General features: G+C 39.5%; 1 protein-coding gene across 1 annotated transcript in view; it reads left to right on the top strand.

Moving 5' to 3' along the window:
- GMDS (GDP-mannose 4,6-dehydratase) overlaps positions 1-21,450 on the top strand; it is a 2,292,844-nt gene that overhangs the window by 1,933,349 nt on the left and 338,045 nt on the right. The window contains exon 9 of the mRNA XM_044065162.1: positions 2,192-2,288. Within this exon, the coding sequence (XP_043921097.1) occupies positions 2,192-2,288 (97 nt within the window). The remainder of the gene's footprint in view (positions 1-2,191; positions 2,289-21,450) is intronic.

Genomic DNA, 21,450 nt, shown 5'->3' with positions numbered 1-21,450 from the left:
ATATATATATATATATATATAATGTATGTGTGTGTGTGTGTGTGTAGATATATATATATATATATATATATATATATATATATATATATATATATATACACACACACACATACATTAGTGTTAAGTTTCCCAGATGTTCATTACAGACATAGAGTTCTCGGGTGGAATAGGATCCAGCATCTCCTTGTAGACCGGGCAGAAGTCACTGCTAAATAAAGTAGAAGAAACACAATAGTCTTTCTGGAAAGTTCAAGTGCTACAGCCTTTTGACTATTTTGTACCTTTTAAAGTTGTTTCATGTGGCTTATTTGAAGGCTGCAAAATGCAGCATTGTGGTTAATAATGCGTTACATTAGTGAAGCATGAAGTGGTACAGAATTACATGTGCTGCAGGTCATGCTTTTTGACATTAGTAGATACACATTAGTCAGTATCTAATTATCTACCATTGTCCTTAGATTTTCATTGATATCTTTTTTTGTAATGTCACCATTTATTTTGTAATCATAAGTAATATTTTTTCTGCCAAGTGTCATGGTGCCATGTGCACTGCATTAAATGTGAAGGGGTCACTACTGCACCAGCTGTTCATTTTTTGTAGACCAGTTTGGAGAACTTCATTGTCTTTTACTGAATAATTATGTCACCCAGTTTGTATTCATCAGCCTATTCCATTTTACGTAGCCCATTTTCCACTTTTATATCTCAAAAGAAAAGTAAAAAAAAAAATAGAATCAGAACGCATGTTGGGGAGCACCAGTGGTTACAACTTAGGAGATAAACAATTAGTTTTCCACAGATCATAACTTTTTGTGACCTTGCTTGACAGTGTCTTCCCCATTGAAACATGTACTGATTGACATTTATTGTTCTCAGTTTTTTAATGCCAGTTTACATTCATTTGTGGAAATGTGTATTAAACAGCTGAGGGTCCAGTTCTTAGTTATTATTTCTAAGACAGGGATAAATCCCACAATCCCATTTTCTTAACTTGTGTTTTATATGAAGGCTTTTAGACCTGCAGATCTCAATTTTAATCACTTCAGTTTTCACTCCTTCTCAGTGTTCTTTGGAGTAGCCATGTACAGTTTATTTCAAACTTTTATTTTCTTAATACTTATAGTGCAGTATCAGGATTTACCTTCAGGTGAAAAAAAAGCCAAGCTTCTTAGTTCCAGGCTTAATATTCCAAAAATCATAATGCTACTGTCCACATAAATAAAATAATAGCCTTTTCATTGTGGTGTTAACAGAGTCACTTAAACATGTAAATAACAATCAAATTTTATATTTTTCTGCACATGCTTGTTCAGAATTTTTTTAAAAAATTTAAAAACGAAGCATTCCTTGGTACTTTCTTGACATGCTGGTTAAAAAAAGAATTTGGAAAAGAAAACTGACAGTGGCTTATAATGATTATGCTTAATCTTGCATGTTGACAGCGAAAGCTTTGAGTTCTGAATACTACATTCACTTCTGCATGGTGAATACATTTTCACTTTGTCTGTTACTAATTAAATAATTCTAAGTCAAATCTGCCTCCAGTAAATTAAACAGAGTGAGTGTAAATCATGACAAACAGCTGCTTATTTTAATACATTTTCTGCTGTAAAGGTGTCTTATCTTAAAGAAATGTAAGATATGCCGCCAGTTACACTTGTAGATTTAGTTGTGCTCAAGCATGTCTTCCATATATATATATTTTTATTTGTCCAAGTATGAAATAAATGTCCTGATTTTGTATATTAAAATAATATGTGCTTATTTTTTAATTGTTTTATTTTCTTTAAGTACAGTGTTGTTCATGTTTAAAACCAAAGCATTTGGTTAACAAAAACAGTAGTCTGCTTATGGTAAAACATCTTGAAACAGTTTGCCATGGGTCTGTGTGGAGTAAAGTTGAGAAAAGTGTAATTTTTAGTACTTGCTGTGTCACATTGTGTTTTGCATCTCACTGTGAAAGTTTTGCTACTGGATCCAAGTATGTCATACTTCAAAGTTCATCATTGCTACTTGCTTTGACACTCACATTTTTAGTCCATAGTTTGCATTAAGATATGTGATAATTGCATTTTATTCTCCTGCAGAGAGAAGCAGTGCTTTCCTTTAGGAGTTAAACATTCAGAAAAGTACTGACGTACACAGCAGTAAATCTAACGAGAATCTCAAGAACTGTTTATCTTCTTTACAGGTGGGAAGGGAAACATGAAAATGAAGTGGGCCGTTGTAAAGAGACTGGTCAGATTCATGTGAGGGTTGATCCTAGATACTACAGGCCTACTGAAGTGGTAAGACTGCTTAACATTAATGATCAATTATCAAGCCACTCACCCAGTAAATTGCAGCATTTTAAACATTTATCTTTGAAAGCAGCCTGGGCTCCTGCTGCCTATTTTAGAGGTAATATGGATAACCAATTATATTGTCTTCTAGCATTAGTAGTAAAGTCAGCACAAGGTCAAGAGTGGAATGATCAGCAGCTGTGGAATTGGAATGTATTCTTCCATTTACTTTGTGCCTTCGTCAATACATTTTAATTATCTTTACAAGTAAGATGTGTGGTTAATGTGTTACTTGTCTTAATTGAGATTCCACAGTAAAGAAAATGCTAAATGTGTCTAAATTTACAGAATGAAATTTGTTTAGAAATGTACATTCTTAGAGGTTGTTTGGGATATTATATATGCAGAAAATTAATTTAGAATTTTATGTAATTTTCCCTAAAAATACAGAAAAAAACTCTTGAAAAAAGTATCCTGTCTGATTGAGAATTAATGGCATGTCTGTTTTTGAACTTACGAAAGATTTTTCTTTAGCTGGATCTGTGATTGTTGCAGAAGCTGCTTTGACATGCTGTCTTGTTTAATAATAGTATTTGATTGCAGGGGATAGCGATAGCTCTTCCCATTAAGTTTGCACAGTCAGTGCTTGGGGGGGAGGCAAGTTAATTAAATAGAACCCATGTGTTCTTTGACACTGCAAGTTTGTCTTGTTGGGCTGAGAGTCATTTAGTACTGATATACAGCAAACAACATGCTTGTGATATCGTTCGTTCTTGGTTACGGGTTGCAGCTACACTCAGTTAACAGCTTCCGAATTTTTTCTGTTCCACACATAGAGGGTTTGTCTCACATTCAGTGCTATAGTTTTTATGCAGAAATCCATGGTAAATAACATATAGACAATACTTTAGCTATGCTGCAAGCTTCTTAGTTAAAATTGGTTGTGGCTGTTTTACATTTTGAGCAATGTTCTTCACTTGAAAGATTGAAGGGAGAGCTGTTTGACTGATGCAGAGAGATCAGTGATTTCTTCACAACTTTCTGATGTTCTCTGCAGCTGTCTAAACTAGCATTTCCTAACAGTTGTTTATGTAATAATTGGTAGGTCAGAAACCTGTGTGAGACCCGCAACTTATTTTAGTCATATGAGACTGTATTGTTATTCCATTGTAAAAAATCGCTGCTACTGTTTTGTTTCTCTCAGTTTAACTTCCCCAAGTCTTCTGGGTTTCTAATACCATGATATGAATGGACCCCATTCCTAAGTCAAAATATGATTAAAGTTCAAGAAATTAGTATTGTTCCAATCATTGATGTCAGCCAAAAGTGCTCTTCGCAGCACCTGCAATGTGCTCAGTATTGACTCCTCCTGCAATTCATATGGAGTGTCGGTAGCATATCTAAGTATGATTGTAAAATCTGTTTTATAAGACCTGTTACTCCTACTACTATTGGAACTGACTGGGTATCCTTCTTCCACTTTGCCCTCATTTCTGCTGCAAATCCTGGTATTTTATGACTTTGTGCCTGTGCACGTAAGACACTGCAGTCACTGGGTGTAGTGATTTCAATGATCAGTGCTACTTTTGTCTTCTTTTCATGGACTACTATATCTGATTTTCTCACATCTATTTTTTAACTGTTGGTAATGGGTGATCCCACGTGATATAAACTTAAATCATTTTCTATAATGTTTTGTGGCTCATGTTTCCAGTGTTTTTCAGCTACTTCAGTATTATAATGTTTGCGGAAAGCCCAATGCAACAGTCTTGCCACATTATTATGCCCTTCAGTATGCAGTCCTTCTGCCAGTAGTGTATCACAACCAGCAACAAGATGTGTGACTGTTTCCAGTTCTGTGTTACAAAACCTACATTTATCTGTTTCTCCCACATGTTCCATGGACTTTGTAAACCAATGTGTCCGTAGTCCATTATCTTGGGCCACCAATATTTACCTTTCATCCTAACCATTCCTGCGCTTGATCCTGATCAACATTAGGTTGTTCCAAGAGTTTTCTGTACTTGCAACTACATTTCTGCATTTCCATATTTCTTGCCTTCTCATCTGGTCATCCACCTTATATTCTTTCTTTTGTTTTTTGGCACTTTCATTTGCTGCCTGATGTTTATCTACTTCTAGACTGGTTTCCATTCCAGCTTCTGCTAAACTAAGCAGGGAAGTCATCTTAGACTTATTCTCCTCAAGTTTTAAAACTTTCACTACATTTGGGTCTTGTGAGGTCTGCAGATATGTCTATGGTTGCAGATCTATATATGTAATCAATTTCAAAGAGGCCTATACCTGCTTCAGAACAGGGAGTGTATAGTCTTGGTATACACTGATTTTTTACAAATCATTTGATAAGCATGAAGCATCCTTCTTGTTTTTCTGTCCAACTGATGCAGCACATTTTGGGGCCAGTCATTCACTCCAAAACTGTAGGTTAGAACAGGAAGAGCAAATTGGATTATAGCTTGGACTTTGTTCCTAGATGTCAGCGCTATTTTCAGTATTGCTTTTAGTCTTCTAAAATATTCCTTAGTAAGTTTTATTTGTATGTGTTCATGTTTTATTGTAGATTCTTCATCAGTTCCCAAATATTTATACACTTGTTCTTGCTCAAGTTCTTTTATATCACACTCCTTTCCCAGGCTGATGTTTTCTTGATGGTACAGCCTTCCTGCTTTAAAGGTTGCTTTTGCACATTTATCACGACCAAATGATATTCTGTTATCATCTGAAAAAAGTTTTGACCACTTGGAGTTGTGCTTTCAGTTCCTCATCTGATGAACTATACAGTTTGTCATACACAAAAAGAAGATAAGAAGTCTTTACACTTTGTTGTTTTCTCGAAGGCAAATTGTGGCCATGACCTAATCTGTTAAGTAGATGGCTTAATGGGTTAAGGGCAAGACAAAAGAGCAGCAGTGAGTCACCCTGGAATTATCCCTCTTTAAATTTTTATCCCTGGAATAATAATTTGTCCTTTATCATGATTTAACTGCAAAGTGGTTTGCCAGTGTTTCATGGTCGCTTTAATGTAATCGATCAGAGTAGGGTGTATCTTATACATTTTTAACCACTCGTTTATCCATGAATGTGGGACACTGTTAAATGCTTTCTTGTAGTCTGTCCATGCCATACATAGATTTTTTCCCCCTTTTTAGAGTTCTTCATTATGTCTTTATTAACAACAGGTGATCCTTTATTCCATATGACTTTCTTTTATTACCCATTTGTTCTTTTGCCATGACTGAGTTTTCTTCTAAATGACTATAAACTCTGTTGGCATCAATTCCACTGTATAGTTTACAGGTAGTCAAAAGGCAAGTTATTGGTCTATAGTTTTTAGGATAGCTTGCACGTTCGCTCTTAACTAGGAGTATTGTTTTTCCTGTTGTTAACCAGGTTGGTGTCTGTTCAAGGTGTGCATACAAATATTTCTTACTCATGGCTAAATCTTCATGTAAAGATGTTAATACTTTTAGCCAGAAGTTAGGTACTGCATCTGGGCCTGGAATTTTCCATAGGATCTTTTCTTAACTTTGTTTGAATCTCTCTGGCCTTTACTTTATCCCATTTCATATTCTGTACATTGGACGACTTCTTATTCTTTCTTCTGCTTCTTCTTTCCATTTAGCATCAGTAGTCTTGTGTTTCTTGTTTAGAGCATGCCATCTAATGGAAAATCTTTTATGACATCTGTTTGATACCAGAGTCCTTTGGAATCAGCGCTCTCGATTTTATGTAATGCCTCCACTGCTGGTGGATAACTGTGCTGTGACCGATTGCTGCTTCTTAGACATCCCCAATCTTTCTCTCCCAGTCTTCTTTGTTTAGAATTAGCAGCCACAAAAGACCAGTGGATAACCTTGTCCTCTGTGGCTTTGGAAAAGCCCAGGGCAGACCAGGGAGAACCAACTTTTGTTGCTGACTGGGGAAGGAGCAGGTGAAGGGCTGGGAGAGGTATGTGTAACGTGGAAGCTGAAACCAGTGCACCTAAGTGGCCTGCCAAAGTGAGGTACATTGTTCTTAGTGAGAAGAACATTCAACATGTCTTTATCACTATCAATAGAGTTGGTTTACTAGTTTTTGCTAAGGAAACTGATGGCTTCCTTTCATAAACTTAGTCAGTCCACTGGGCAGGAAGACAAACAGAATTCCTTCTCAGTTCGATAGGATTTCCAATAAGAAAGTGAAGCTTTACAGGGAGAGTTGTGTACTTCTGAGGATTCTGCTTAGTCTTTGCTTTCAGATTCTAAAGAAAAATCTTCCTACAGACATCCCTAATGAAGAAATCTTTTTAGAAATGTTATGTAATATGAGTGAAGTTTTTCTGTAGAAATAGACTGAAGCTTTTAAGACTCAGAAAATGTATTATGGTTTAATACAATTATAGATGCTGAAAACAACTCCCATTCCTTCTTTTTGCCTGCATTAGAGAACATTTTTCTTAGCAGCCAGTTTACCGGACAGGCAATCTTTGACTGCCAAAAGGTTTGATGGATTATTTAAGGTACCCGTGTTGCACAAGTACCTGCTTTCTGATCTCAACGCAGACCCAGCAGTAATCTCTCTGTAAATCTGCTCCTGCCAAACAGGTTACTACTGCTTACTCTATTCTCTCAGATAAAGATAGGAAAGCGATGGATACATGGGGGAAGATGTTATACTTCTGGTACTTTAATTATCAGGACTATAAATTGTCCAGCCCATGTGTTAAAGTTTTTGCTTGTATCTTTTGAGAATATGCAGAAGTTATTAGATAACCTTCTGTCTTCTGTAGTAAAAAAAAAAAAAAAAGAGTTCTGTAAATGTTACTGCAACAGCTGTTTCTCAGGTGACTAAACATATTCTGAACTGTATTTGTGATGCCTCTGATTCTTCTTCCAAAGCGTCTGTCACTGCATCACTTTTCAGAAGACTTGCTTGGCTTCAGTCTCAGGATCTTCCAGATGAAGTGAAATCTGAGATATTGAGCTTTCCCTTAGATAAAGATTCTCTTTTTGGATCTTCAGCAGCTGGGGTAGTGAAGTGTGATGAAAAGAGGAAGCTGATTCAAGGGGTTACACAACTTTTCAACCCTTCTTTTTTAAGCCAAGTAATAGTTTTAACCCCACCGCAGCTCTTTTTCCCAACAAACAATTTAAATAGCAGGGGTCCAGTACTTGGGTGGGGGGAGGGGCAATGGAAAGGAACCTCTAAGAAAATGGAAAGGCTTCAGAAATTAAGGACAGCATCACTGTCTGCATGCTCTGGCCCCCTACCCCCCAGCAACTTATCTACTGACCTCAGACTTAATCTGCCTTTTGGACATCAAATAGTCCCTATATTTGGGCTCTGAGTGTGATTTCAGCAATGGTACTCCTGGCAGTGGGAATCCCCCCTCACTTCCTGGGAATTTGCTCTTGCTCAAGGAACAATATTTTTCTATTTACTTCCATTCTGCACAACATGATGTCCCAGGGAGTAATAGAACCAGTGCCCTTCAGTCTTTGAGGCAAATGCTGTTCTAGATTTTTCTTGTTTGCAAACCAAAAAGATCCTGGAGGAAAGTACTGAATCTTTCAGATTTAAACTTTCACATCAAAATTCCCAAGTTCAACAAGTTAGAAGTTCAGAGTCCTGTACCCTTGATAACAACCGTAGCTTTCATGGAATAGCTAGACATAAATAGCGTCACATTCATATTGCAAAAACATTTCCAGCATTTCTTAAGATTGCTATATCTGGCTTGCATTATCATTTCTCTGTTTACCCTTTAGACTCACCAGTGCACAAAGAGTATTTGCAAAATGCTTGTCTGCAGTCGCAGATTATTGCCGACTCCAAGGCATACACATTTGGACTATTGTCTAATGTTTGTGGACTATTTTTGCTGTTATCAAGAGTACCTTATATAATTAATCAGAAGTCTTCTCTCATCACTTCACATCACACAAAATGGTATTCCTGGGATGTTTGTTGGACTCTACCATGAAAAAAAAGCTTTTCTTCCTCCAGATGAAATCAAAAGATTACAACAGTTCTTCCTGAGTTTCATTCCCTTTATGCCTTTCCTCAAGTTAAACAGTTTTTGAAAGGAATTTTACATATCCACCTTTGAAGACAGGTGGTTGCTTGTTGTGACCTTAATTTTGTAGTGGAGATATGTCCACTTTTTCCCCACTGAACCTGCTCTTGAGGCTAATCTGAAGTTCTTATCTTGAAAGTCAATGTTACCCATTGTTCTGACTTCTGCAGGAAGTTTGTCTTACTAGTTTTTATGGTGATTCAACTATATGTTTCATCTTTCTCTAAGATAGGGTAACTTTAAGAGCAAGGGGTTTCAGAGTTTACTTCAAACCAGACTATTCATGTCCTTTTTGTCTATCTAGGTGCAAAAAATGGGGGGGGTTATACACACACACTAAACGTCCACAAGTAACTTGAACACTACATTAATAGGGCAAAAACTTTCAGGGATTCTAATCAACTATATTTCAATGAAGGTAAGAAAAGACCATCAGTATCAAAACAGGCAATTTGTAAATGGTTCTCATGCTATTGCTTTTTCTTATTCTTGGCATAGCAAGACACTTCCAGGCAAGGTCAAAACCTACTCGTATCAGGGCTTTTGCTACTTGGAAAGGGGTCAACTTTAGAAATATACTCGAGGCAACAATTTGGTCATCTGTGCACACTGTTGCAAAGTACTACAAATGAGAGTCTTTCTCTAGGTCCAAAGCACTTTGCTAGGACTCTTCTCTAGTGGATCCTGGACTCTGAGCTTTCTTCCTCCTCACTTTCTTTCTAAACTCTGGTATTTGAACGATATAGCTTAGGCTACTGCAACAGTGATTTAATGATGAACATAGTACAGCTGTGTAAGTAAGCTTACCGTAATTGTAAATGTTCAGATTGATCACTGTTGTAGTAGGGACACCTCACTCCATCCTCCTTTTTTATTGTGTTTTCTGCCAGAGTGTAGATATTTTCCCATTTACCTTTCTCATAGCACATACTTGGCTGGTAGGGCTCTTGCCTTCCTTACTCTGAAGCAAGAAACTGAATGTTTGTTGCTTTACACCACTCTCCTCAAGCTGTTCAGTGCTTAGTGCGTGTGGAAAGTACCATAAGGCATTAGAAGCTGGTCAGTTGTCCTGTCATTGGCATGATATGACCCATATAGCGTAGACTACTGCAACAGTGATCTATTTGAACATCTAATGTTATGTTAAGTTTACTTATTCAGCTGCATTGTTTCTCAGGTTTAATGAGGAGAACTGCAGTTTCTTGTTTATATTTCTAAAAACTGCCACCAGAATGTTTAGCAAGTGTCAAGCCCCTGCCATGGGAGCATACAAGTCTGAAGGGTATGAACATTTATCCCTGTCTAGATAAATATCTTGTTTATACACAACCTGAACAACAATTAATAGCTCTGATCACATGGTTTGGTAAGAACTCATATCTGTCCCAGTGCATTAAAATACCTTTTTATAGGTTCATAGGAGATTACTAGGCTAATGACTTAAGAGCCCTTACAAGCCTAGCCAGTATAACCAATTTTACCCAATATATAACCCCTAGGGGCAAGAGGATGGCATGGATTTGTGTCTGTGCTTCGAGTAGCTTACAGATTGCCCCTGTCCATAAGGGACATAGGCACTTCCCCAGGGGTGAATTTACAATTCCCCAAATTGCCCCTGTCCAGAAGAGACATAGTTGCTACACCAGGTTTAAATTTGTGATTCCTCACTTATGTAAACAGATTATCTTTTTCAGTCAGCAAAGGACACATTATGTTGGCTTTCATATTCCAAGCCAGTCCGTCATCAGGGACCTTTCTGTTATTGTTGTTGTTTTATCATATGTGAGCAAGTATCATAAGAATTCAGAAAACCCAACATCGTATAAGGAAATTCCAGCATTATCTGCAAAGTGGGACTAGATGGTAGATCAGATGAATCAGGAGCTTCCATTAAACCTAGCTTTAGTGAAAGGTCTGAAGGGTGGCTAAACTCATTTCTCCTCAGGTCAGGATAATCTTTTCTGCCACCAAAGTTACTCCCTATCTTGACCATAGATTAAGGTTCTGACTGGAATGCATATCTGTAGTGCCTGACTATTCATGGAATTTGGACTTTTATCACAGGGCTGCATGAAAGAAATGTCATTACTTCTCTAAGCTTTAAACACAGGCAGAAGTGTCTTTCTTCCGGAGTTCTGCAAGCATGAAAAACACTGCAGTACTGCAGTACATATATAAGAAGAGTGGAAAAAGCTTATTTTGGCTTTGCTGGCTATTCATGCTGATATGGAATGTGGTGCGATGCAGTATTCCTTTTTTACTCCTGCAGTAGCCTTAGCTGTATGGTTTATAGCCTGCCAAGGATATAATAGCTGACCAGCTTCCAAGGCTTCAAGGTATCTTCCATGCCCCCAGACTGTTAGTCAGAGCTTTCCTGCCATTGAAGAGAGTGCTCCTGTGCAGGCTTTCAAAAATTGATCATTGGCTTTTGCTGTTCCTTTGATCGGCAGATAAGTTCGCTTTAGGGCAAACCTTCCACACAAAATATTTGTTTTTATGTACTTTCTGCTTAGGAAAGTTATTTTTTAGCTAGGAGTTAATAAACCAGTAAAGAACAAACTTTAGAAAAACAATTAGGAGTGCTCAGTAGCCAAAATAGTCGGAATGCCTTAACGCAGTTTTATTGAAATACAAAATAAATAGCGTTTTCGCTACTGCATACATGTAGCTTCCTCAGAGGCTAAAAACACAGAAAAGGCGCCAACCAGTTTTTATACTATAGGCTGCCTAATTAAAATCAGCTGTTATTCGTGAAACATCACTTCCTTAAGGTTACAAAGTATTTTCTTAAAAAAAACAATCCTGAAAATCTATCCTAAAAAATTTTTAACAATTATCAACAATAATATATCATGTCCTTATATTAATGATAAATCCTTAAAAATAAGTGCATTTATAATAAAATAAAATAACGTATTTTGTGGAGCACAAAATACTGTTTTTTGTGCAAAAATGTTATAATACTTTCTTTAAAAAATTAGTTTAACAAATTTGACAAAGTGTATATGCGCACACACACCAGGTTAAACATTCTGATCACATCCAATTCATGAGTGAGTCCATATTACAGTTCTAGTTAGTCAGCGTAAGTAAGCCTTATATTTTAGCACAGAGGCTATATTACAGCTTTCGTTTAAACCTGGCATATTGAAGGCATCCAATTTAAGCTGCCAGTGTAATTCTAAAATTTCTAATAATAAGGAAGTAGGTCCTCCCCTAATGGATTTCTGTTTACAGTCAATGCCCATAAAGACAAAGCTGTGTCCATGGTTAGATTCCACATGTTTGGCAAGCGCATTCTCAGTTTTTTTGTTTCTAATGGCATATATGTGCTGATATATGCGCTCTCTGAATTTTCTGTCAGTCTTTCCGACATAAAATGCCGGACAGCATACACAGAGAGCGACATATATAACAGATTTTGTGTCACAGTTTATTTTATAGTTAATCCAAAATTTTCGTTGGCCTATGCTAAAGGAACTACCGGATTTCACGACATGGCACCAATTACAGGACCCACAAGTGAAACACCCTTTTGTTTTTTGGAGAACTTGATTTAATGCATTTGTTTGTAACAATTCTTTAATATTGCTACCTCTCCTAAATGTCACTCTTGGTCTATTGCCTAATTTCTCAACTAAAAAGGAATTATTAGTGATAAAGTACCAATTCTTGGCAATAATATCTGATAGTTCTTTAGAGTTCAAATTGAAGACAGTGGAGAAAGACAGAGAAAAGTCACACCTAGGTTCCTCCATCACAGTACCAGGACTAAGTCCTGTTTCTGTCACTTCTATTACAACACCTTGTTCACTTAGAGTTCTATTACAGTCACTAAGTATTAAAGGGCAAATTATTCCATTCCTTCTCTTAATGGAAACTTCTAGAGTTATTTCCTCTATCAGTGAAAGTGGATAACCTCTATCCAAGAAAAAATCAGTAATTTTTTAGCTAGGAGTTAGTATTTTAACAGACTGTCATTTTAAAGAGAAGCACATTTTTTTCTGTCAGTATAAAATTGTTTAAAGTAATTGAAAACCACTTTTTCTATGTATAAATTGTGTTTATTTTATTCTTTGGGGCTAGCAAAGTGTTCTAAATGTTTTTTTTTCTAGGTGGTAAAGGGCCTTTAAATGACTTTAAAGTTTTACCGGCTTATGCTGCTTGTTTTTACTGGGAATGAGGCACCATTTTCATCTTGTCTCTGAAACAAAGTACCAGTCCCACAGTTGGTCCTTCTTCCCGCCACAAAAAGAAAACGTCAAACAAACAGCCTTTACCACCATAGCAGTCTAGCAATTTGCCTCAATTGCAGATGGGTGATTTTGCTGTGGCCAAAGCTAGTTCTCCAGATCCCTGTTGTGTAGCATCTACAGCCACTATGAACCAGGGGTTATTCAGGTACCCTGCAGCTGTTGTTGTCGTAATGGGCAAAGAAGAGCCACTGTTGTCAGTCCTGGAAGAAGGAACAGGGAAGACTTCCCTGTTTGGTCATAATGTTGTGGACATTCCTGGGGAAGCTGCTGCTGCCATTAATAACACTGCTGTCTCCACTTTTTCCTGTAAAAAAGAAACAGAAAACTAAACATATTTCTACTCCTCCTCAGATTTCCTTAGACTGTAGTCATTTACTGGATCTGGCTCAGTTTTTAATTCAGGCTGCTGATCCTTTGTTATAAGAGGGCTTCTGGTAAAAAAAAAAAATGGAATGCCTCTTTTCCTGAATAAAAGTCAAGATTCTGAATCTGCACCAAAAGATGGACAGATACAGGGTTTTCTCCTTAGATTTGTGATTCTGACTCAGAGGAGAGCTCATTTTCTGATTCTCCCTGTGGAGAACACTGGGGTTTCTCAGTCCCTCAGAAAATACTATGAGCTGTTACAGAAGGAATTTCCAAAGCTTTCACATATTCCTCCAGTTCTGTCATCTCTGGAGAATGTGTGTCCCGGTCTGCAGTTATCCAGTGTTAGTATGACTCAGTTGATACTTCTCCCAGGATTATTGTTACTGGTACTGTTTTCTGGTGGTTTGCCTGGCTGCATTCTCAGAACCTCCCAGATTATGTGAAAAATGATATTTTAAACTCTCCTTTGAGTAGAGATGTAGTTTTTGGTTCCTCTGCTGCAAAGATTATCAGAAAGTGTGATGAAAGGTGTAAGTTGATTCAGGGAATCTCTTAGATTTTTCAGTGCCCCTTTTCCAAATTTTCTAAGAAATTCTCTAACGCTTCATCCAGTTTCAGCAAAAAACAAAGTAGAGTCTCACCAAAATGCAGGTAAACAGATGTTTAAGAAAAAATGGCAGGGAGGGAGTTCCAAAAAGAATTCAGGACCCCAAACCAGTGACAAGTCAGACTGACATTTTAAGGGACATCCCCCAACCCTGGCAGTCCTTTTTCCCTTCCAGAAATTCTGAATCCCCACTTTCGTCTTTCGCAGGATATAGTTGCAGACAAATGGGTCCTAAAGATCATTCATCAAGGTTACAGGTGGAAGTGGGAGGAATTCTTCACCTTTCCAGGGAGGTAATTCATCACCTATCAGACCAGACTTCTCTATTTCCCAGCACTGGAAGACAAAGTTTTTTGGTTGTGGGACCAAAGACAATTCAGATACTACTGTATCTTTCTCCTGTAGAGACCTGACAGGCATATCATACGAATCATAGATACCATGACACCCAAAATTCCTGAGGTATTCCCTCGTAGTGATCGAAGTCTTTGCAGAAAACCTTAAAAAGAGATGTACATATAAGACCAGTTGGCATAATAGTTAAGATCTTCACTTCCCAAGCACAAGGTATAAGGTTTGATCCTGATCTCTGGCTATTGCCTATTTGGAGTTTGCATATTCTCCCTGTGTCTCTGTGAGGTGCTCACAGAATTTACATGGTGCCTTATAGGAGGAAGAGGTGTACAGACCAAACAATTTGGGCATCTACTGTGGTGTGCAGTATCCTCAAGACAGGAGAACACAGATCACAGACTGTACGCCATGGCAGTGCTAGCCACTTGACAGTGTAAAATATGGCTCTAGGTGATTCGGTCATGTTGACTAATGTCTCCAAATAGGCATGGGTATATGCCGATGATAAGTGAGTTGAGGACCTGGCCTACTCCGACCTATGCCAGGGTCCCATGTTAACGGTGGGTGCTGGCCAATGTGTGCCCACCATATAGCCCAGCAGCCCTGGGGTCAGTAAGCTAGTAGCCAGCTGGTGTCTAGTTGCCCAACCTGGTTTACCTGGCATAGCTCTGTTGAGTGAAAGCTTGATGTAAATCCAATTAACCTGCCAAACATGAACTGACAATTGTTGCACTTAATGTAGGTTCACTGACAGGAAGCAGCTTGGAAATGGATGACTTGATGATATGGAGGAAGCTGGACATCCTATGTATCCAAGAGGTAATATGGAAGGGCAGTGCAGCAAAGCCACTTGGCTTGGGATGCAGAGTCTACTACTCAGGAGGAAGGCAGGTTAGAAATGGCGTGGGAATTGTGGTGAGAGAGAGACTTTAGAAGGCAGTGAAGGATATCATCAGAATTAGAGACAGACTATGGCAATCAGATTCCAGTGTAATGAGAGGGTAGTATTCATAATCTCAGCCTATCCTCCACAGCAGGGTTGTGATGGTGAGGAAAAGACTGCATTCAGATAGCAGTTGCAGGACCTACTAGATAAAGCAGGACAACATGAATTAGTGTTGATAATGGGTGACTTGAATGCATGCATCGGGAAGGACAGAACAGGATATAAAGACTGCCTGGCTCCACATGGGTGGGGCAACAGCAGTAAAGAAAGAGAGGCCATTCTAGGCTTCTGTCTGGCAAATGGCTTGATAGTAGCCAACACATGGCTTAGAAAGAGAGAGTCACAAGATCACATACAAGAGTGGCTAACATGCAACTCAGGTAGACTTCCTTCTAGTAAGGTAAAGGGTGCTGGGGTAGAATCACTGATTGCCAAGTCATTTCCAGTGAAACAGTCGACCCACAGCATAAACCACTGGTTGTCACAATCATAGGTTCATAGGTATGTACTAGGCTATTGGCCCTAGGGCCTATACAAGCCCAGCCAAAAAGGTACCCTGGCTTTTGCCACCCAAGAAAATAATTTTCCTGTGCCACTGTCGAGCAGAGCCACAGAAGTGATCCCTGGGGTGAATTTCCTATTTCCCATCCAATCATTAAGATTTTTCTTGAAGAGTGCTAATGAGGAGCCTTGTTTGATATAGATAGGTAGTTTATTCCAGAGTATGGGAAGTCTCTGGGACAGGAATATATCCCTCCAGCATGTTCTGTTTATTGTAGTGACAAGGTTTAGGTCCCTAGAGCATGTAGCTCAGAGGGATTGGGATTTCTTTAAGTGGAGCATGTCCAACAGATTTGGGTTTGACATAGCTTTGTATGTTAGGCAGAGATCACCTCTAAGTAGGCGATATGTAACGGAGTAAAGATGGAAGTTTTTGAGACGGTCTGTGTAGGGCATCTGTTTGAGGCCGGTAATCCTCTTTGTGAGGTATTTCTGCAGCCTTTCCAGTTGTTGTAGATGTCTTGTGAAGTACATACCAAAAGGGGCATTGTACTCTATAATGGGTCTAATAAGTGATGAGTAGAGGGGGACAATGACCTCTTTTTTCTGGATGCGAAACCTTTTGTGATGAGGTGTGCCACGTAAAAGGATTTCCTGACTACTGTGGCAATGTGATTATCAAAGGAGAGACTACTGTCCACCTGTGTCCCAAGGTCTCTTATCACACTTTCAGTGTTAAGTATACTACCGCCTATGTTGTAGTTCATGGATACAGAGTTTTACCAAAGGGGATGACAATGCACTTTTTGGCATTGAGCATGAGGCCATGGCTTTGGTACCAGTCATCTGTCTCTGTGAGGCCCTTTTGTAGGATGTCCACATCGTTACATCGTTAGGAGTTTCGATTATGGCTCCTAGTTTGCAGTCATCTGCGAACTTCGTTAGCCAAAGACCTTCTATGTTAGCCTGTACTTCAGAGAAGTGGATACCAAACAGGAGAGGACCCAGGACTGAACCCTGTAGTACTCTACTTGTCCACTGATCTGAAGTTGGATTTGGAGTCTGCTACTTTCACAGTGGGGCTTCTGTCAGTGAGCCAGTTGGCAACCCATCTTGTGACATAGGGATTTATACCTAGTTTAGTGAGTTTATCTATAATTCCAGAGTGGAGAATGGTGTCGAAAGCCTTGGCAAGATCTAGGTAGGCTGTGTGAACCACCTTACCCTCGTCTACAACTTTGGTGACTGCTTCAAAGATGTCTATCAGGTTTAGGAGACATTATCTGCCTTTTACAAACCCGAACTGGGTGGGGTCCGGAGTTTGGAGATTACCAATGTCTTTGTTTATAAGTTCCATGATGATACGTTCCATGGCCTTGCAGACCAAGCTCATCAGGCTAATGGGGCGGTAGTTCCCGGGGTCCGTGGTGGCTCCCCCTTGTGGAGTGGGATAACCATCGTTGTGGGCTATTCAGCGGGCACAAAGCCTGAGGTGAGGCTATGATTGAACATGGTACTTAGGTGGGGTGCCAGTTTGTTCTGTAGTTCGTGTAGAATGCAGTCTGGGATGTTGTCTGGTCCCATGTATGCTGTGTTCTTGGCTTTGGACAGTCTGATTTTTACCTGTGCAGCCGTGATTACAGGAACTTTGCATTCTTCCGGTATAGAGATGGGCCCTTTAGTGAGTGAGAGGGGTTAAAGTTAGCACTGAACCTATCTGCCAGGATGTTGGCAATATCAGTTGGGTCTGTATATTTAGTGCCATTGTGCTGTAACTCAGAGCAGATCTGAGTGTTGCCATTGAGATTATTGACATAGCTATAGAATGCTTTGTGGTTGTCTTTAGAATCAGTGGCGATTTTGTTTTCATAACTAGCTTTGGAGGATTTTATCAGGGATCGCAGCTTCTTACTGAGGTTGACCAGGGAGCTCCTCCACTCATGGAATTTTACTCTCTTTTGCAACAGTTTCTTCCTTCTGTTGTACAGTTTGTTTATGGCAGGGGACCATCAGATTGGCTTCCTTTTTTTGGAGAATAGCGTCTTGGTTCTGTTTGGGATAGCACGATCCATGTACTCGTTTAAGTGCTTATAAAATGTAATTGTGTAGGATTCAGAAGTCGTAACTGTATTGTCCATCTGCATGGGTGTCATGAAGTTCATCACTTCTGTCTTAAGAAGCATGAAGTTGGCTTTGGAGAATTTTTTTCCCATGGTTTCCTTAATGGGTGGTGGGAGCAGAATGTGGATATCTAGGGTGATTAGTTTATGGTCGGATCGGACCAGTGAGGCGTTGACTTCAGGTGTGGAACACCGGTCACTCATGTAGGTGGAATCAGCTATAACAATGGTCAGAGAAGACTCTAAGGTCAACAGAGACCATGCTGAAGACTTGGAAGTTGCCTGAAGAGAAAGTACAACAATCCAAGGAATTACTCAGGGCTCTAGTACCCCAAGAAGAAGAGGAAGAAATAGGTGGAATTGAAAAGGAAGACCTGCTCCTCAAAACAGCACATGTGAGAACTACAGAACAGATACGTGGCTGAACCAAATATGAAAATAAGGTACCCAAGGAAAGCTGGTGTTGGAAAGGAGAAGTCCAGGAAATCATCAGTGAAAGGAGGAGTGCACAAAACATGGCAGATAGAAAAGACCAGCCAGGATAGGAAGGAATACTGGTTGGCTAACAAAGAAGCTATGAAAGGAGTTACAGTAGGAAAGAACAGGGCATCGGAGGCACTCTACCATCTTCTGGAAAGTGACTCAGTAGGTGGCACAGAGAAACTATATCAGGTTGCAAGGCAAAGACAAGAAAGATAAAGATGATAGTCAGACACAATTCATATGGGATGCCAGCAACTACCTGATCATCAGTCTGCAGGACATCAGATGCAGATGGGAGTATTTCCAGCAGCTTCTGAATGAAGAAGGCCCCACAGAAGCTGTATTTCCCCAGACACAGCCTATGATGAGAGAAGAAGAGGACCCCACCCTAGAAGAAGTAAGGAAAGCGCCAAGGAAAATGAAGGCAGGGAAAGCAGCAGGCTCTGATGAGGTCACAGCAGATATGGTAAAGATGCTGGGAGAGATAGGGGAGAAATGTCTCCTGAGGGTACTGAAAGCAGTGTGGAGAGAAAGAAAGGTGTATCCAGATGACTGGAGAATAAACATACTCATGCCAGTGTACAAAAACAAAGGGGACAACCACAACTGTGGGCAGTACAGAGGCATCAGACTCCTCTCACATTGCATAAAACATTTGGAAGGGGTGACTGATAAACAGATACACAGAGTAGTAGAGAGTAAGATGGGAGATAAGTAGTTTGGATTCAGATCAGGATGCAGCGCAAATGACCCGATGTTTGCAGTGAGACAGATAGCTGAGAAGAAGCTAGAGAGGGGGAAAGAGTCTAACTTGGGCATTCCTAGACTTGGAGAAGGCATATGACAAGGTCCCAAGAAAGATGATTTGGGCAGTACTGTGGTGGTTCAAACTCCCAGAAACATTAAAAAAATAGTGCAGACTGTGTACAAGGACCCAATGACTCAAGTATGAACACTGTTCGGTCTCACAAAGGATTTTCCAGTGGGAGTGGGTGTGAACCCAGGTTCAGCTCTGAGGCCACTGCTGCTCATACTGGTGATGGATTACATTAGCAAACAGGTCAGAGGAGACAAATCAACAAAGTTGCTGTATGCAGACACACAGTGAGCAAGAACTACAACAAAGGATAGGGGAATGGAATGCAAAACTGAAGGCACATGGGATGAAACTAATCACAGATTAGACAGTGGTAATGGCAGCAAATTGGGGAAATGAAAAGGAGCTGAGAATTGAGATAGAAGGGAAGATAGTGGAACAGATTAATAGCTTCAGGTATCTGTGAGGGGTGGTTGAGGAGAAGGGAAGTCTGAATGAAGAGGTCAAAACTAGAATCAAAGGACCTGCAGCCAAATGGCATAGACTCTTAGGTGTAGTGAATGATGGAAGAATGCCAAAGAAGCTGAAATGTAAGGTGTACAAGACAGTGGTGTGACCAGTACTACTGTATGGTACAGAAACCTTGGCAGTAAAGGCAGAGCAGATGATGAAGGTTGAGATGATGGAAATGAAGTGCCTGAGAAGGGTGGGAGGATGCACACTGTGGGACAGATGAAATGAAGACATAAGATCAGAAGTCAGACTAGCTCCAAGTGCAGAAAAAAATCAAAGAGAACAGATTACAGTGGTTTGGACAAGTGCAGAAGGCAATATGGTGAAGAATATTTGAGACAGACAGGAACAAGGTAAGAGGAAATGAGGATGTCCTGCAAAGAGGTGTATGGATTGTGTGAGGGAAGATCTGCGACATTTAGGCATGAGTGTCGAAGAAGGCAGGAGTGCGGCATTGAATCGAGAGAGAGAGTGACAGTTAACATGATACCCTGACCCCATGTAGAAAAATGGGGTTGATGATGATGATGGATAGATTTTTGTTTTTCATGTGGAAGAAAAACTCTTTGAACTGAGGTGTTTGGCAGACACTCCAGAAAACGGTCCTGGGTGAGAAAGTTAAAAAGAATTTTAAATATTCTCTTGGAATCTCAGCTTGTGTAAGAGATCTCTCACCCAAATGAGAAATTCTTCACACTTTGAAAAAGACTCTACAAAGATAAACAAATCATCTAAATATGGAAAAAATGTGCATATCCTATAGCATGCAATGACCTATAAATGGAGCTTGATACTTTGTGAACACCTTTAGTTCAGTGGATGATCCAAAGCATAAGTCAGAGAGTGATAATTTGATCCAAACACACAGCACATTAAGAAACTTAAGTCTGGATGAATAGGGATGCGATGATAAGCATCTTTTAAGTCGAATGTTACCATGTCAAAATGATTCTGATAGGGGTTTTTCATAAGAGGCCTCCAGGAAAACTGGTGGCTCCTTCCTGGAATCTTAATTTTGTGTTAGAGAAGCTAACGTAACACTTGCTTGAACCAACTAATGTGGCTAACTTGACGTTCTTAAAATGCAAAACCATTTTACTGATTGCTCTTGCCTCTGCAAGAAGATTATCCAAGTTGCAAGCTCTTGTAGTGAGCCAACCCTATTTCATTTTCCACAGAGGCAGGGTGTCTTTGAGAACTAATCCTTCTTTTGTGCTTAAAGTGGTATCTGAATTTACTTTAAGACAAACTGTCTGTTTCCCCATTTTCTTTCCTGAACCAAAAAATGAGGGATAAAGGATACTCCATACCTTGAATGTCCAGAGACAACTCTTATAGTATTTTGACAGAACTACATTTTTCAGATCTTCAGCACAGTTGTTTATTCCTTGTGAAGGTAAGAAGAATGGAAAACCCGTGTCAAAACAGACTATTTCCAAATGGTTGTCTCAGGCTGTTACCTTTTATTGTTCTCACCACAACAAATCTAATTCAGACATAGTCAAAGCCCACTCTGACAGTACCTTGGTCTCTTCTGTGTTTTTTTTTTTGGAAAGGGTTGAATTCTAGAAGTATTCTAGAAGCCACAACTTAGTCCTCTACTACATACTTTTACAAGGCAGTACAAGCTAATTCTTTCTCTACAAGCTAATTCTTTCTCTAAGTCTACATCAATGTTTGCTAGGACCAGTCTGTAGGAGTTCTGGGACCCTTCCCCTTCTACCTCCCAAGTATAGCAAGCCTGGGTAATCTACTCATTTAGCTAAGGCTATTGCAGCAGTGATCAATATGATAAATACATTGCAGCAGCCACTCCCTCCCTCCAACCCCCATGTTTTTTTTGGTGTTTTTGATGCCGGGGTATTTGCATTTCTTTTCTGGTCCTAGCATTGTCCATTCAGGGCTCAGCCTCTCTGTCTCAGGTGGTCTGAAAGCTCTGAAGGACTTTGTGGCCAAATCTGTCTTTTTAGTCAGCTCAGCTCGATCTGACTAATGGTTTTCACACATGGAAGGTGCCCTGAAGCTTTGGAAGCTAACCGGGTGTTTTAACCTTGGAAGGATATAACCCATATAGCTAAGACTATTGCAGCAGTGATAATTCAGACATCTACTTTTATGGTAAGTTT

This window comes from Protopterus annectens, chromosome 3.part0 (assembly GCF_019279795.1).
Source record: "Protopterus annectens isolate FY-2018-M chromosome 3.part0, PAN1.0, whole genome shotgun sequence".
NCBI lineage: Eukaryota > Metazoa > Chordata > Ceratodontiformes > Protopteridae > Protopterus > Protopterus annectens.
This window is presented reverse-complemented; position numbering and strand designations above follow the sequence as displayed.